This window comes from Carettochelys insculpta, chromosome 15 (assembly GCF_033958435.1).
Source record: "Carettochelys insculpta isolate YL-2023 chromosome 15, ASM3395843v1, whole genome shotgun sequence".
Classification (NCBI taxonomy): Eukaryota; Metazoa; Chordata; order Testudines; family Carettochelyidae; genus Carettochelys; species Carettochelys insculpta.
In genome coordinates, this window is record NC_134151.1 from 9,258,731 (window position 1) to 9,278,043 (window position 19,313).

Consider the following 19,313-nt stretch of genomic DNA (forward strand, 5'->3'; position numbering starts at 1 on the left):
CTCTGGTCTTCCACAAACCAGTCTGACACAATTCTTTGCTGCCCACAAAGAGTGATGATATTTGCTTGCAAGTTTGTTTCACTCATGCCAATTTTCAAATGAAAGGAAATGTGGAATTCTCTGTCTGATGTAGGTCAATCCATCACGTGGTTGCTAAACCATCCCTTATCAAGGAGCAGTTTAGTCTGATTTCAAGGTAATTCTACAGAGTACTTTCTCCCCTGCCTCTCCCCCCTACTTTGCAATGCACCAGACTGGATTAAATGACAATCTTCCAGGGAGAAGGATTCAACACCTTTTTAAAGCACTTTCTTCCCCTAGGTCCAGCCCCTGCAAATTCCTGTTTGCAGACTAGTGCAGAAATATGCCAGCTAAGACAGAAATGGCACACCATGCATGACGTGCCTGATACAGGCTTTCTGCTAAGGATGATAATCTTCCTGTGGGACTGGACTACTAGAATATTGCCATAGTCAAAGGAAGCCCTGGAGTTTGTACAGACGGACATAAAAGTGACATCAGTGTTGGGGCATGGAAAGTCCAGTAAGTTATGAAATTAATTATATTAATGTTTGTAGGTGCGCTTAAAAATACATAAGATGCCAAATGTAGACAAATGCATGAGGAGAGAAAATAATTGAAGGTAAAAGAAGTAAAATCAGAGTCCCCCAAAAGCTCAAGGAATGTATTCAAAGAAGGGATATAATATAACGTGGAGAGACAAACAGATCGTGACACAATGAGGTAAAAGCAAGAGATAAAAAAAGGTTTTATGTACACTGCCTGTGTACGAGAAGCACTCATGAATGTGTGGATAACAGGGAAGGAAAACGATGATCTAGCATTCAGCCACACAGGCTGCCCTGGACTCAGATTGAGGACTGAACCTCTTGATCCGGGACTGATACGCTGAAACATCCAAACACCATTGAGCCTGGCTGAGTGCTTAGGTGAAGCCCAGCAGGCATCCAAGCAGAGGAACCACAAGGACCTGGGCAAGAAAAATGTAAGGAGGAAACTTGCTAGCTTGTGTGGGATACAGCGAAAGATGCACTTACCTATGAAGTAGGCCAACAGAATGGCAAGCAGAACTGCAGCAGCAATAGCTGATAAAGCAGCACATTTCCAGCTACAATACTTGGACGGTTTTTTCAGCTTGAATGCATTTCTGGAGAAAGTATTTCGAGGCAACAGTCTGGGAGGTGGTGTATACACTGTTCCTGAGGTTAAAGGGTATCCGGGGGAAGAACTACTGAACAGAGGGGTGGTACCAGATGATGTCTTAAACAAGAAATGCCTGAAATGGAAGAAAAGACACAGTTAAGAAGTACTGCAGTGCTGCAGAATATCCTCTCATCTCCTTCTTCCATTATATTTGCAATGTACTTTTTGGGTCACAACACTGCCACCATCTTCCCCTTCAAGTCTCTCCTTACAATTGTACCTCCAGAAAGCTTACAAACACTATCCCCACCACATCTGCTTAAAAATGTAAACAAAACTGATGGACAGAAAAGTATAAATCCTGCACAAATCCTGGAACTAACACCATATATTTTAAGTTTTCTCATTCAATCATTTTACTTTCCACATCCTATCCTCCATCAACACTCCATCTAATTCTGCTCTACGCTATTCAGCACACAGGCCTAGGCCTTAAATTTTAGGTTGTCATAACTTCACAGACTTCAGTGATGTGATTGCTGATTTATGCCAGAGTGACAAAATAGAATAAATTCCTCTGTGTTCTGACTGACTGCAATGTGCCTAGCACACATTCAACATTATATAGTCAATGATAAACAAACACTAAGAACATGACCTACATTTCCTCCACTTCATGTAAAAGTGAAGATGGTATGCAAAAAATCAATGACTCCTCCTCCCTCTATTTTTAATTTAAAAATAAAAACAACCCAGTTATGAGAGTAATGAAAAAGGCCAAGTTGGCTGGTCTGGACCCTGAATCCTTTCAGTTATTTATGTAACTGGTAGAGCATAGACAATAATTGTGCAAGTCTATCACAAAGTGCCCACATGTCTTGCTGAGTGTGCCAATATAGGCACTAGCTAGGCCATAAGTGGGCATGCTTCTGGGCCCGGGTACCCATTATACTCTAGGATGAATTCACCAGCTCATTTCAGTATGGGAGGTAATATTTCTACATTTGAAAGCAGCTATTTGTACTTGTACTATCCTTGTCTGACACAACAAATCCCAAGAATTTCAAGGAGAAGGGAGAACAGTGAAAAAATTAAGGACATCTGAAATCTGGGACCATTACTTATTTCTTACTGCCACTGAAGGTTTGCTTGATCACTTCACCTACTGTTATGCTTTCATGTATAAGATAAAGTATAGCTCCACTTTGGCAAGGATGATCTCTTAATTCATTGTGGGTTTTGCTTCAACCTGAAATAGTGTTAATTGACCAGGCTGGTGTCTAAACTAAGTGCCTTTTCTATCACCTGAGATGGCACTGTCAAGCTGTGGTATCTCTTTAGCTATAAGTCTCACTACACATTTATATTACCTTGAGTTTGACTAAGGCACACAACTCGATGTAAAATGTACATGATTGGTGCAGTTATTAGTTTAACTAAGTCCCCATTTTTTCCTAGTTAACATCCTTTCTTCTCTTGCAGGCTTAGATGGCTTTCTTGTGAAATCTATAGTCCAACCACTAATCTGAATTCAACACTGGGCTAGTCACATCTCTGTGGTGCTGGCAATGACTAGTAGCAGACTAGAGGCTGGAAAGCATTCTAAGTCTATCTGAGGGAGACCTGCCAGAGCTACAACTAACAATGAAAGAGAAAGAAAAAGAAAATTGGCAAGAATTCTGCAAGGTCCTGAATGCCTCCTTCAATCAAAATATATTCAGGGTGCTCAGCAATTTCCAAAACTGGGGTAGATCTTATTTCAGATGTGAGAACATGAGACCAATACCAATGGTCTGAAGAAACCAAAACTATCAAATCTCTTATTATGAGCTTTAAAATCAGTCATTTTTTTAACAATGATTTGAAAGTCCAAAATCAAAATCTCTTTCGCTAATACACGTCCCACAACGTCAATCACAGGCACAATCATTTTTGGTTTGCAGGGATCAGTTTTGGGACTGGTTCTGTTCGATATCTTTAACAATTTAGATAATGGCATAGAGAGTACACTTAGAAAGCCTGTGGATGATACCAAGCTGGGAGGGGTTGCAAGTACTTTGGATAATAGGATTGTAATTCAGAATGATCTGGATAAACTGGAGGAGCAGTCTGACGTAAAGAGGATGAAATTCAATAAGGACAAATGAAAAATACTCCACTTAGGAAGAAACAATCAGTTTCACAAACACAAAATGGGAAATTAATGTCTAGAAATGAGTACTGCAGAAAGTGATCTAGGGGACACAGTGGACCACAAACTAAATATGAATCCAAAAAAAAAAACCGAGAAAAAAGAAAAAGAAAAGCAAACATAATTCTGGGATGCGTTACCAGGAATGTTGTAAGCAAAACATAAGTAGTGATTCCTCCCCTCCATTCTATGCTGATTAGACCTCAACTGAAGTGCTGTTTCCAGTTCTAGGTACCATATTTCAGGAAAGATGTGGACAAACTGGAGAAGGTCCAGAGCAGAGCAACAAAATGATTAATAGTCTACCTAAGAAAATATGATCTATGAGGGAAGATTGAAAAAAAAAGTGATTGTTTATTCTGGTAAAGAGAAGACTGAAAAGGGATATGATAAAAGCTTTCAAGCACCTAAAAAGTTGTTACAAGGAGAAGGGAAAAATATTCTCCTTAACCTCTGACGATAGGACTAGAATCAACAGGCTTAAATCGCAGCAGTGAGGGTTTAGGTTGGACATTAAAAAAAAAAAACCCTGTCAGGGTATATAAGCACTGGAATAACTTGCATAAGGGATGTGGAATCTCCATTACTGGAAATATTTAAGATTAGATAAACACCTTGTTAGGAATGGTCTAGATGGCGCCTGGTTCTGAAATGTGTCTAAGGGACTGGACTTGACAACTTCTTGAGGTTCTTTCCAGTTCTAGGTTTCTATGATTCTATAATTGTTACACATTTTTTATAAGAACATGGAAGTATGTGTTTCTAAATAGAGCTCAATTTATAACAAAGTGCCTGAACATTGGAAATAATCATAAGAAAACAAAAGGCAGCTGTGCAGCTGTGGCTCTGCCAACTTTGACCATCTCAATTTAAGATTACACTTTGGAATTTTCAGATGGTCTTTGAAAATGTGCCTTGCTCATACAGTTATACAGTTTGATGAACAGTGAATCAGCTATTCTTGTTCCTCATTTAGTTTTTAAAGAACCCAAAGGATAACCAGGACTTAACTTCAAATTCATAATATAGCCCTGATGGAAGTGGACACAATTCATCTTTCGATTTAAGAAAGATGTGAATCCATTCACATCGCTAGTAGTCACTTTGGTCCATCAGCCCATATGTGGAGAGTGTTGATTATAGCATGTCATTCCTGCTGCTCTAGTAAGTCCTTCAGCCACCTGCTGGACAGGTGGCACCAGACACCTGATCAGCATAGTACGCTGCATCTCAGAACCCCTGAGTGATCTGCCAGCCTCTGCCGGCCAAGTAGGTGGGACTACATGTGCATTCCACCACGCCTGATATTAGTATTAATTTACATAATACAAATCCTTAAGATGTTCCCTAGAAGAAAACCCTACATTAGAAGTATTTTTTTAAAGAAAGTGAAAATGTCTGAGATAAAGGTCCTATCTTGGGCTATTTGCAAAACAATGACTAAAGAATGAGTATAATTCCAACCACTTTTTTAATGGAGAGTTTCCTCTAATGAATCCTCCTGCCAAGTGACATGGCAATTCTTTATTGCTTATAGCTAATACTTCAGTGGTGAGATTGGTTAAGTGTTAGAACATTCTAAATCATTATTTTCCACATTTTTATAAGTGGACTATAAAAATGTGCCCAGGGCAGAAGCTGCGATTAAAAGGTTTCAGCCCTGGAGCATCCTACCCTTTCAAATTAAAAACAAATTTTTCAGACTATAGTCCACTTAGAAGATTGCAGGAAATAACTGGGAATGGTTTCAGATGCTTTTTACTGTCATAACAAGACAATCTTTCATTAATTAAAATGAACATTGGTGGGAGGGGGAAGAAGTAAGGCTGCTCGAGTTACACAGCAGCTCCTGACATTGTTATTCCTTTTGTCTAAGTGACAAGCTGACCTTACATAACCTCTTTCATTAGTCTCACCCAAATTTCCCCAAATCCTCATTATACCACCATCCCTTTCCAGTTTCAAGTGCAAGGGGCTTTATTAAAGTTTTTTCTGTTAGCTTCTTTTTTTTAAAATCCTTCAGAGAGAATATCAGCAGTGTCAAGAGGCACAAAAGTGTAGTCCTTTTGCTGCCTTGATCTGAAATGTCACATTTTTTAACCCAGGACCTCTGAGTGCTGTTCATCTAAGGCTTGGTGTACACTAGGAAAATAAGCCGATTTCAGATATGCACTTCTAGATATGGCAATTGTACAGAACTGACTTACCTGAAATTGATTTACTGGGCCATCCTCACCGAGGAAGGTCAATAAGAGAGTTTCTCCCATCGACCTCCCTTACTCCTCATAATAGCGAAAAGTACAGGGGTTGACTGCTAACCCCGATAGGTTGATTTCAGATGTCCCTACCAGATGCACAAAATCAAACCCTGCAAGATTGACCCTGAGCAGGTCGATCTTCTGGGTAACGTAGACGTGGATTAACAGAGTGACCTGTAGTGTGTGCGTGCATGTGTGTGTGTGTGCATGCATGTGTGTGCGTGTGTTTAAATGTAATGCATTATTCAAGTAATCTTAGACATAGTTGAACTTTGGTCACAGTGATAGAGAATGAATAAACATTGGAAAGTGCCAATCACAATACTGCTTCATGTATGAGAAAAAAAAAAGACAAGTATAAGAGGGATTCACTTACCTTATACTCAAACTATAGACATAGAATGTTACACCTGGAGAATACATCCACATGCCCGTGCACACACACACACATTCTCCTAATCCCTAATAGAGACTTTTAACATTACATGTGCAGAATGAAACTTGATGAAAGGCAAATGATGAAGGCACAAAACCGTGCTATTCCCAAATGTGTGCCTGGAGGGGAGGTAAAAATAGACAAGAAACTTTTGAAAAATGGAATAAAGCTTTGGATTTTGTCACATTTTACAGGTCCCGTCTATTTCTTTTGAAAGCTTAGAGTTTATTGTCTCTAAAAGAGTACTTTTTATAGAGTGGCAGGCAGTAAATGGTATGGTACCACATAAAACTGCGGTAATTAGGGTTTCAAAAGTTATAATAAAACATTTAACTAGAGATATGTTAAATAACCACCATGCTACTCTACATAATTGGCACTCTGTGCAGAAGAAGATGAAGACTAGAATACCAGAGGTAAAGCAGGTCAAGATGGAGAAGCATTGACAGAGCTCCACAAGAAAATTGGGAAAGGTGGAACTTAATGGTTACATATAGTGGCCTTTCACATTCATAGCTTCCCTGTGAATCCAGGTGGAGCTTTCAAACTAAATTAATTGACTTGCCCTAAGTCAGTCTCTAAATATAGTCAGAAAGTCTCTGGGTGGGATGTGACAAACAGTTGACTGTAGACCAAGAATGAGTGCAGACCACAATAATTTCTTAAGATTACCTATAGTGCATTCATAGTAAGATTGGGTAAGCCTTGCACCAGGACTGCCTACAACATACAATGAAAAGGAATTCACCCCTTTCACTACCTATCAAATTAACTTTAAACAGAATCCATGTTTTAAAGTGTAAAATTGTAATTAAAGAGATAAATCAATAATGAGTTGTCTTAAGTGTTCTCTGCAGCTGGTTAGTGCTACACAGAAGAGCACATTTTCCACCCTAATTAACATCACAGATCTTAGCACCAAGACTAAAATTCCTTTATGGAAACAATGCACATTGGGTTAAAAGGCACAGCAGATTTAATTTACCTTCCACGGACAGAGAATTGAGTAAAATTATCTTTGGGCAACAAGTGAATTGAGTTTGACAGCATCAGCCCAGTCTATAATGGATTTTTGTCCATATCACAAAACTATTATGTAATTCTGCAAAGCTGGCATCCTCTGCTCTGGATCAAGCCAAGAGCAGAAAAGCAAAGATACTGTAATTCAGGAACTGAAGTGAGTAGGGAAAGTTATGGGAATACATCTCCATATTGCACATACATATAAAAAAAATCAATCCTTTCACTTTCTTAAACAATGCTAACTGCCCCTCAATCCCTTCTTTCTCATCTAAGCTGCCATCAGAGAACAAAAAAAGTTCCATATATGTGAAAAATTCAGATACTTGCTGTGAATAACTTCCACTACCAATTTATTGGTAGTCAGGGCCCTCTAGTTTCCAGCAAACTAGGTAAAACAGTCTCCAAATATATGAGGAAGGAAAATATGTGGCATCAGTAAAGTGACATGAGTCTCAACAATCAAAATAAAACTCTTTGGCTGAGGGTTAGAGTAAGATGCTCCAGGGGCTCTGCTCCTGGGCCTATAAATCCCCTCTCTTTTACATGGTGGTCCTTGAGGACATTGATGATAAAAAGGGATGTACTTCAACTCAAGTCTTTAGTGCTCCCATGAGTACACTCTTCCAATTCCAATGGGGGCAGCCTGGAGCCTGTCTTTTGGGTAATCTTCTACACCTGTGAAGGTGTCCCTTAATCTCACAGAAAACCTTCTCTTTAGGCTCAGAAATCTTAGCTGCCATTCCTATACTCATGCTTGGAGGGGTGCTGCCTGTCTGAAGAGGCTGTTGCATGCATAGTCCACAGCCCAGATCTGAGTAGGGTCTCATTGCCTTCCTCATCAGGTATTTCTTCCATCTCAGTTCCCAACCCTCACAAATTCTGGGAAGAAGGGAGCAGCAGATGCTGCACTTGGCTGAGATGTGAGCCTCACATAGGCACCACAGGCTGTGTTGATGTTAATCACTCACAGAAAATGAGCAAGGGCAGAAAACACAGTTTTTAAAATCTGAAACCCTGGGCATAATCCCATCTTTCTCAGTATGTGCTGGGGATTCCCTGGGGTGGAGGAAAGGGTAAACAATTGCACTATACTATTTACAGTATATTTACAGAAATGATGTGGAAGAACGGACGCAAGGAAAACAAAAAGAGTCAGATCATGAAGCAATAAGATGGAGCTGGAGAGTTGCCAGTCAGACTGCTCCTTAAGGCCCTCAGCTTGGAGCTAGGAAGAGAGATATGGGGCGTGTGCATGCCAATGGACAATACTTGCAAAAAAATTCTGGATGGTGCACGTGTGCTCACATGAGGTATACACATAGGCGTGGCCACTTGAAGAACTTGGACACAGTGAGAACTGTGACATGCTGGGTCTCATTAAAGAACATTTTAAAATCTTCTTTATTCACTTCAGTTGGTGGCAATCTCTGAACTTTCCATTGATCTGAGATCTGGTTGACTGACTCTCACTTTTCCCATTTATCAGTGAAGATTGGACAGCATGCTTCAGTTGTCATGTACGGGGGCTGGCAGGCAACTACACAGCAGAAAATCGTTGCTGCCTATGGAAGTCTACGATTCAGTGGTGCCTGTAAAGCAGCTTGGTAAGTTTAGATATTGAAACTTTTTAAAAATATGCTTTGTGCTGAGTGTCAAGAGCTGTGCTGTTGCTGCTTCATCAAGGCCTGCTCCTCCTCCTTGCCAGCACAACAGCAGTACCTCTCCATGAACCTCTGCAGGACTTTATTCTTCTAAATACGCCCCACATATGGTCTGTATTGTTCCCATAAACCTTTTCTGTATATTCCTTGGACCTGCCGTGATCTGCCACTCACTAAACACATTCAACTTTTAACACCTGAACACAACAGAGAAATATGGTGAGGGCTGAGGATGTGAGGAGCCTGGTAACTATGGCTGTGTCTACACTAGCAATCCCTTTGGGAAAATCAGGCCCACTTCCAACAGAACAAATGGAGAGTCCGCACACAAAATGCACTCTTTTGAATTCCTTTCGAAAGAACACAGCACTTCTTCCAGAGGCCCTCTTCCTCTCCCAAATGAGGAAGAGCACCTATTTCTGAAAGATTCTTTCAGAAAAAAGCTATGTAGATGCTCCAGGGGAGTTTTGTTTGAAAGAGTGTTCCTTGTGGTGCTCAATTTTTCAGCCTCCGTCCTGTTCTTTCAAAAGAGTGCGGGCTGTGTGGATGCTCTCTTTCAAAAGAGCAGATTGCTCTTTTGATCCGTTTTTTTTTTGTGTGTGGATGTGCTCTTTTGAAAGATCACTGTAATGTAGACATAGCCTCCATGTGGAAGGACATGGTGTCTCTGGGTGGGGTCTTGGGAACAGGACTGCTGGGAGGTTTGGATGACAGTTCAAGTGAGCACAGGGCTTTGTGAGGGATGGAAAGTGGACATAATTGATATATGGGATTATGGTTGGGAGAGGGGAATTTGAGGTACCTAAAAGGTGATGAGGGAAAAAGGGCTTAAGTTCATGGAGGGTGGGGATTTTGGGAGGAGAAGTAGCAGGAAGAGGAATTTCTCTTGGAGAAACCACCTCTTGCCAGTCAGAGGAGAAGTTATGAAGTTTGTGGGGACTGTGGTTATTAAGTTAGAGGAACACAAAGATAGGTGAGTAAGAGTTTAGAGCAAGGCCAGGCACAGAAGGAGTTAAACAGGGCCTGTTGGCCCAATCAGACCCACCCCGGTTCTCCTGCCGTCAGTGTCAGGCCTGGAGGAGTATAAAGGGAGGGAAGCCAGCGCAGATTGGGGCTGACCAGCCAAGGGGCAGGAGCTGGCTCTGAGGCAGCAGAGCCCAAGCCAGAGCTGCCACCCAATTGGCCACTGGAGGGCAGAACCTTAGGACCCTCCCCCAGACATAAAGAGAGCAAAGCCCCTCCCAGGGAACCCCCTCTTCCACCAGAGGGGAAACTAGATTATTGAGGCCATGCCCCAAACTTATCCAACAGACTCTCGGGTGGGGCTGAAGACCCACACCCCAAGCCCCGGCAAGGGGGCCTAGCCAACTAGGCCACCCTGTCACAGGTGGGAACCACTCACACTGAGAAAAAAACAGGTGTTTTAGAGCATGTTTAAATATTTCTTCAGTAAAATTTAACAAGTAGGTGACTATTTACCTATATATACAAAAGATATTTATATGCATCAGTGACACACAGATGCATTATGCTGAACCCAATTTATATAGGACACATACTATAGGTATATAATGAGATACATTTACATTTTAAAAAGAGCTAAAATCCTTCTTCTACTTAGAAGCTAATTGTTCTATGGAGAGCTAGTTTGTTAAAGAGAATAGCTCAAGCATTAAAATGTCAGTTGGAGGCATTTTAGTGCTATTTTAAATGCAGCTGCTCCCTCAGTATATACCTATAGTATGTATTAGATATAAATTGTGTTTGAGCATGCAGTTCCTATACAGACTGGCACCACGTGTAAACGCACATCCACACACACTCCACTATCTCCTCTGTACATAAACTGTACTGGACAAAACTTATGAGAACATGATTTTTCAGTATGTTTCTTGCCCTGCTGCACGTAATCAATATGCAAGGAACTGCATGGTTTAGTAGGCTAGAAAATGCCATTAGGCAAGGAAACAATCATTTAGAATCAACACATAAATATTGTTCTGACACTTAATATCCACTCAAGCAGAGTCACAAGCCTCTCAGCAGCAACCAAGTTTCCAGCAAAGCATTATCTAAACCCAGCACACCAATGCTCGAAAGGCTCACGGTTTCTTAAATGCTAGGTTCCCTAGGCCCCTAAGGCAAAGCTTTTAAAAAAATGCAAGTGTTAAGGCAAACTGTCATGCCTGTTGCCTTAAGTACCCGAATAGCTTGTCACTGCCATCTTGAAACGCTTAACAAAGACAGTTGGACACACAGAAGCGCAGTAATTGAAAGCTGCCTGACAGGAAGGTAGTATGTTAGAGTGAAAGGCAGGTGCCTGCCTTTAGGGCACTTTCTTCTGTCACAGCACTAAACAGAACATAAAAGGGGATGTACAAAAGGCTTCAGTTAAAAGTAACTAAAGCAGGTAGAGAAAGAGAAAATGTCACTACAATAGAATGGCTGCATTAGCATCATATTGTTTAATGAACAGCAATGTTTTTTCAGAGGATGAAGTCCATGTTCTAATGCAAAACTGCATTGGGTGCAGGAAGGGAGAGGTGACCATGAACATTGCACAAGAGCGCCAGTGCTATGCCTACAGCTGGACGTGTCTTCATCTAATTAAAAAGACTTTGCAGCTTGATCCTACCCTAAGAAAGGTAAATGTCAATTGGCACATACTGCAGCTTGTAAAATCTGCAACAACCCTGAATTTACACAGTGTGCAACAAAGTGCTTTAGTACTCAGGTCCTTGTTAAAATAATAATAAAAAAAATCAGTCAGAGTAACTTCAGCAGTGCACAGGCCACAGTGAGCTGGTCAGTAATGTGCATGAGTTCTTGCACTAGACAGAATCAGAATTGCTCCACTCTGCACCACAGATCCAATACCTCCACTAGCTACAGGAAGTTCTCCTTTAGCTCACATTGCAGAAGCTTGTCTTTTAGTAGTGGAGAATTTGGTTTTACCTGCTGCAGAGTTCCACGTAGCTCTGGTGTGCAGCACAGTGACAAACTCCTAACTGGCCACAGACATTACTCCAGGATTAATGCTGATAACAATAACCTTCAGTTCTTCAATCGCTCCTTTCATTTAGGAGTTGTCAAAGCTCTTCACATTAACAAATTAAGCCCCTACACATCCTATATATGGTAGGCAGACATGCAAGATTGTTCATGTCCCTTTACCTCCAATTCTTCCTTGAATTACAAAAAATCTCAACAACAGAGCTATCCAGTGAAGCCAGAGAGCACATTTACACATAGCAAGGATAATAGCTTAAATTGGGGCCAATGAATCAGGGATTAAAAAAAAACCCAAACAATATTTTAACAAGGAAATCCGGAACATGCTTGACTCTTGCTCTAAAGCGGATTCTACTATTGATTTTTCATGTCCTGATCTTTACAATCCAGAATGATAATCAAAGCATGAGAGAAGTCCTGCCATCTAACAGCTAGAACCTCCCTGTCATTACTTGGAACCTCTCTCTTTGGCTGCAGTTCCACTACAGCGCTGTGTTGACAGAAGTCACTGTTGGAAGAGATTTGACTACAAAACTTCCGTTGACAGAGTGCGGCCATACACAAAAATTGGAAGGGTGCTTTGCTCTGTCAATAGAGTGGTTAGACTGCCTGACTGCTCTCAGCAAAACAGGCACATGAAAGCACAGCAGCCAGTTCTGCCCATTGTTCTGGATGCCCTGTCTGTTGAGAGAAGTCTCCCCAAAGCGCCCACACACCTTTTTTGTTGACAGCAGTGTTAGGGCTCATGGCTGAGAGGCACAACACTGCTGGCAAAAGTGCCAAGTTTTATCAACAAATTGTTGACAAAAAAGCACTGTGCATATGGATGTTCAACCAGTTTTGTCAACAAAACAGCTTTGCCAGCAAAACTCACCTGTATAACCACAGCCTTAAAGGGGCAGTTTTGTCACTTGCTCCCTTCTCTGCTAATCAAAGTCTACGTTTGTTAGGTTAATCTAGAACTACTGTAGTCTGCTAAACTGATCCTTCTCAAATGTTTCTGCTCTTTGTCCAAGTAGTTGGTCTAGAGGCCTATAAACAATGGGAGATTATCTTTTGGGCTAAACACACCCTATCTTCAGGTTCTCTTGCATGTTTCAGTGATCTGTTAATTAATGTATTAACTTATTTAGATAGGACTACAAGAGATGTGAGGTGTCCAATTTTCAACGGGAACATCAGTTGAAAAGGGAGCCTGGCAGCCCTAGCTGACGGTGCTGACTGGGCTACTGACTGTCTTGGCAGAGCCATTCAGCGGGGCTGGCTGGCAAGCTCCCTTCTAGCCTTCATGTTGCACAACTCCTGGAAGGCAGCTGGCATGTCTCACTTGCGGCTCCAACATGTAGGATAAAGTACCGTGGCAGGTAGGGTGCTGTGCATGTTCCCTCATTCCAAATGCCACTCCCACAACTCACATTGGTCAGTAACTATGGCCAATGGGATCTGTGGGGGTGGTCCCTAGAGATGGGGCAGCATGTAAAACTGCCTCACTGCACCATTGCATAGGAGCCAGCAGAGAACATGCTGCTGCTTCTGAGAACTTCTTGAGGTTAGCATTGACAAGAGCTTGCACCCCTCTCATCCTAGGCGCCAACCTCCTGCCCCAGCACTGATCCCCCCTCGTGCCATCTGAATCCCTCCACCCCAAAAGCCCAGAGTGCCCTCCTCCAAACCTAATCACCTCAACCCCAGCCCCAGAGCTCAGACCCCCACACTGCAGTCCCTACCCCACATGCCTCAACTTCCTGCCACAGCCCAGTCCCCCACCCACCCTGTGAACCCTCGGCCCCAGCATAGAGCATCCTCCTTCACACCAAACCCCTCATCCTGGGCTTCATACCAAAACCCTCATCAATTGCCTCCACATCAGCACCCTCATCCCCAGCAAACCTGTCCCCTGCCCTGCCTGAACCCTCAGCCCGCACCTTGAACACCTCATTTCTGTCCCCACTCTGGAACCCACAGCCCAGAGCATGTACCTCCTCCCACACCCCAACCCCATGACTCAGCCCAGAGCTCCCTCCCAAACACCTCAGTTCTACCCTCTAGCATACAGTCCCCTCCTACTCCCAAAATATCTCATCCACAGCCCCAACACAGAGCCTGCTGTCCCAGCTGAAATCCCAACACTCTCTTGCACCCCAGCTGGCTGCCTCTGCACTCTGAGTTCCTCATTTCTGTCCCCATCACAGAGCCCTCACCCTTTCCCTCATCCAGGGCTGCCCATCGGTGGGGGCATAGGAGTCCGGGCAGGAGGGACACTTCCAGGACCAGCTACTGGCTGGCCATTGTCATATTGTCCCCTAAAAGCAGTGAGAAGACCTGTGACATCTTACAGACTAACAGATTTTTTAGAGCATAAGCTTTCATGGGCAAAGACCCGCTTCCTCAGATAAATTGCCAATGCACCCGATGAACTGGGTCTTTGCCTACAAAAGCTTATGCTCCAAAAAATCTATTAGTCTACAAGGCGCCACAGGACCTCTCATTGTTTTTGTGGATACAGGCTAACACGGCTACCCCTCTGATATTGTTCCCTGAAGCCTAGAGATAGCTCCCTTCCAACAGTCCCAACTATACAGCCAACTGAAAAGAAAATCTTAACAAAAAATACTCTACCCATAGAATGGAAGGAATCAGTCAAAAATATTCTCGCAATGGTGAAGAATGGGTCTAATTTCTATTGCTATTTAAAATGTTTCCTTTCTTTCTGAACTAAGCATGGCTAATTACAGTGATGTGGGCTTATTTCATCGCAATATAAATAACACCAAGCATAAGACCTAGCATTAGGGCATCATGCAATCTCAGACAAACATCCTTTCAAAGAAAATCTATAATAGCTCTTGGGTTACCCTCATTTATGAGCCATTATGCCTTTGACTGGCATCTGCAAATGGCCCCATGTGAGGTCTCCATAACAAAGACAACTATTACAATGCAGGGAATGATGTAAACTTTCACTGTAAAGTGATAGTGCCCTCACTGTGTGTTCTCATACAGAAACCTTCAAAAGCATCTCAACCTTTAAAGTTAAAACTGCTTCTTTGGACATATCAAAATGATGAAGATCAAGTCAATGTTCAAAGTTAGCATTCTCATAATTCAATCTCATAAAAAGCTCTGACTGGGGCAGCAAGAAATGAACTCCCCTTGACTGGAAAAGATGGAATCCCAGCACTTTTTTAAACAAGGAGAAGACCATCTGAAACTGACTGCATGAAAATAATAAAAGATAAAGAGCACTGAATTGCAACTCTGAGCCTATAGGTGAAGCAGCTATGACTACACTAGAGCGATCTGTTGACAGAAGTCTCTGCCAGAAGATATTTTCCTACAAAACTTCCGTCGACAGATTGCAGCCAGACTGCCAAGCGGATTGAAAGAGCGATCCACTCTGACAGAGAGAGGCTGGACTAACCAGCCGCTCTCTCAACAAAACAGCTAACCGGAAGCACAGCAGACAGGTCTGCCCAGTGTCCCAGAAGCCCTGTCTGTTAGTAGAGGGCCTCTGGACCATCCAGACTGGCTTTCTGTTGACAGAGGTGTTCTTCCTTGTGCAGGAGAGGCATAAGACTGTCAACAAAAGCACTGCATTCTGTTGATTTACTATTGAGAGAATGTGTTGGGAAGCTGGATGTTCCCTGGGTTTTGAGGACAAAGGGCCAGTTTTGTCAACAAAACCCTCTAGTGTAGGCATAGGCTAGGAATGAAACTTAGAGGCAGAATCTCGATGTGCCCTATTGGTGCACTCCTAAAGTTATAATTAAGGCTATATAAGTTCTTCCATTAGACATCTCTGCTACTTGAAAGAAGATGTAACCACTTATTCTGGCCTGAAATTTGACTTATCTCCTCTTAAGACCAAGGTGCACACAATAGCTGCAATAGAGAAAAGTATGAGGGGAGGGAACATCAATTTTACTTAAATGATAATGCGTGTGATTCGCTCAGGGTAAATTTAAAACCTAAGTATATGTTAAAGAGCTCTGATTAAGAAAAACTAAGGTGACATGAATCCTATTTATTCATAATACAACCTAATCACACTGGATGTACTAAAATAAATAAAATAACTCACCTTCATCCCAAAGTACTCTCATAAAACAAGAACAAAAATCACAGCACCGAAATAAAAGCCAAACAGTGAAGACTATCATTTAAAAAAAAATTATGTGCTACACCTGCAAGCAGACCAGAGGAGGGAGTGGAGAGGGTTTCCAAAGGCCAAAGCATAGGAGACAGGAGACCTGTCTTGTCTGGAGCAAAAACTACCCCAGATTTACATTGCAACACTCAGCTACAGCATCCCTTCAGATTTATAGCATTATTGTACCTTCCATACTCAGACAAGGTGGTGTTTGTAATTTAAATTGACATGCGAATTTTGCAGCTATAACAGAGTTTTCTTGTTAAAGAGGTATGTTACAATTCACTTCATTGTCTCTTTCATCGCCAGAAACGTGATTGGTAATGTGCGTTTTGCCGTGAAACAGAATTTACCTAAGATAACTGAAAAGCTAAAAAAGTAAGAGTTGTAAAACTTTCCTATCAAATACATAGCATACAGCGTGAGCGGTGAGTGACTGTTGAGCAGCTCCAATATGGAGATTAATAAGATGACAAATTTCAAGGAAGACTAAGAAAACTGCAAAATTAAAGTGCATTGCAACGTGAAGAGCCAGTGGCTCGTTGGGATCAGTGCAATGCAGCAAGGTAAAGCTATAAATAAAGACAGACCAGGGAGGGCAATGTGAAAGTCTCATTCAGTTCTGCATTGTCTCTAATAAGAATTTAGAGACCACATTAAGTTTTGCAACATGGGTAAGAATTACAGACTAATTTTGAAAGTAACAGATTATTTGGTTCTGCAGGTATCAATTTTAGTAAAACTTACTAGAAATCACACAAGGAAAAAAAATCCCCTTTCCTGGGTTAATATTATGGTGGAGTTTATCATCAAGACCTGTCAGCTGTTTAATCTTAGATAGTAAGAAAAATCAGTCATGGAACAGCTTTAATTAATCTTTGCTCACAGCACAGTGAGGATGGTTTGTACGGTCTTTGTGTTTTATTGTTAAAAGCCAGTGTATCAATTACTTTAGTCCTTAAGCCCCCAAATATCACTGTTCCCTCTAATATTTCCCATCTGTGTGGAATACATTTTTATGTGCACCAAAGCACGTGCAAATGTGCATCACCAGTAGGAACAAAAAAACTAATTGTGGTAGCTCTGTTAGTCAGTTGGGTGACATTTGAATCTCTCCTGAACAGCTGCACAAGCACACAGTTTACAGGGAACACAGCTGAATATCCTGTATCAGCTAAGAATATTGGTCTTAGCAAACCAATCTTTGTTTTAAGGTGAATTTGTATATTGTTGGAGATTTTATCAAAATAGAAAATTCAAGGATTTATCATCTAGATTGAAACTGGCCTGGGCTACTAGACATGCAACTGGAAAAGAAAGCTGATGACTAGTTCTGTGACATTTTCTCTTGTCAATTCTGTAAGAGTCCTTAGCAAACAAATGCAATCTATATATCATACAGCTGTCAATCAAAACCATTTCTATACCAGTAAATATATTCCAACTTTCTTTCTCTGTTGACCCTCTCTTACATCTAAGAGGTGTGGACACCTCATACACCAAAGGTGAGTAGACATAAAAGATGCATGAGGATCAACTATGCTCAGGTTGCAAGATGGTGTTCCTTAGGCTAAGTCTGTACTCGGGAATAAGTCAGTATCAGATGTGCATTTCTAGCTATGACATTTGCATAGCTAGAATCAATGTACTGGAATCAACTTATTTTCCTATGAAAGCTTAGCCTCCCTACTCTCATGTCAACTTCCAACCCCGGAAAGACTGATTTTGCCATGTCTTCACCAGACATGCAAAATTGCACTCCAGAAGGTCAACCCTGATCGGATTGATTTTTGACTTAGTATAGACAAGCCCTTAGACAACAAATATGGTTTAGTGGTTGTGGCACAGAACAGGAATCCCATTTCTTCTTCCTTGATTTTCCACTAATTCCTTGATCAGTTGAGCTCCGAGCGGAGCTGCACCATGTAGTTGGAGGAGGCAGATGAATACCTTAAGGAGCTATGACTGCAGCTCATTACTGAGTGGCCAGAGGGGAGAGATGACGTTCAGACAATGGAGGTCCTGCTACATCCAGGTTGTGGTGGAAAGTGGTTTGGGGAACCAGACTGTAGTCCAGTTTTTGCTAACAGATATTGAGTCAACAACTTGTGGCAGAATCCCCAATGACCAAGTGGTAGGGTTCCCCAGCCCTGTTAGGGTCCAGAGCTGGGACTCACTACAGTAGGGAAGCCCTGGTCCTCCTACTGCCAAGCTTACTCCTGGTGTTGCAACAACCTAATCACCTTAGGTGAGACGGCCTGCTTTTGCTCTGCCACAGGCAGGGATAAAGACTGTTGTCCATCATAGTACGGAGGAGGGCCATAGACTGCTTGCTGTCTGCCCTACCAGAAGACTCTTCACTAAAGACTCCTTGGGCTGTACCCCACACATAAGGCCAGAGATCTCTTTTAGACTGACAATATAGTCTTAATTACAGGGCTGTCAAGCAATTAAAATAAGGCAGTCAATAATAGAAAACCATTTATTTAAATATTTTTGGATATTTTATACATTTTCAATTATCTTTATTTCAGTTGCAACACAGAATGCAAAGTGTAGAGTGATCAATTTATTTTTATCACTAATATTTGCACCATAAACACAAAATAAACAATATTTTAACACACCTAATACAAGCACTGCAAGGCAATGTCTTTACTATGAAGATTGAACTCACAAATATAGAATCATGCATAAAAAGTAATAGCACTCAAATATATAAAAATATAAAACTTTAGAGCCCGGAAAGTCCACTCAGTCCTACTTCTTGAACAGCCAGCTGTTCAGACAAAAAAGTCTGCTTCCATTTTCAGGAGATACTGCTGCCCGCTTTGTGTACACATTTCATCTGAAAGTGCAAATAGGTGTTCAGATGGCACTGCTATAGCCAGCTTTGCAAGGTATTTACATGTCATATGTGCTAAAGATTTGTGTGCCCCTTCAGGCTTCACCACCATTTCAGAGGACATGCATCCATGCTGATGATGGGATCTGCCAGATAATCATTCAGAGCACTGCAGACTAATGCATTATTTATTTTCCTCCTCTGAGTCAGAAAGTTGATTTTCCTTTTTGGTGGCACAGCTCTGTTGTTTCCACATCAGAGTGTTGCACTTTTAAGATTTCTGAAAACATGCTACACATTTCATCCCTTTTGGATTTTGGATGGCACTTCCAATTCTTAAACCTTGGGTCAAGTGATATAGCTATCTTTAGAAATCTTACTTTGGTACCCTCTTTACATTTCATCAAATCTGCAGTGAAAGTGTTCTAAGACTGCTATAACATGAAATATATGACAATGTGGGCAAAACATCGACACATACTTTCTTCCCTGAAGGCATTCAGTCATAAATTTAATTAATGCATTATTTTTAACAAGCGTCGTCAGCATGGAAACATCCTTTGGAATGGTGAC

The 19,313-nt window shown here is 41.6% G+C and overlaps 1 protein-coding gene across 1 annotated transcript in view; it reads right to left on the reverse strand.

The window, feature by feature from the left end:
- The window catches only part of TENM2 (teneurin transmembrane protein 2), a 1,128,689-nt gene that overhangs the window by 270,041 nt on the left and 839,335 nt on the right, over positions 1-19,313 (reverse strand). The window contains exon 7 of the mRNA XM_075010154.1: positions 1,059-1,297. Coding sequence (XP_074866255.1) covers positions 1,059-1,297 — 239 coding nt within the window. The remainder of the gene's footprint in view (positions 1-1,058; positions 1,298-19,313) is intronic.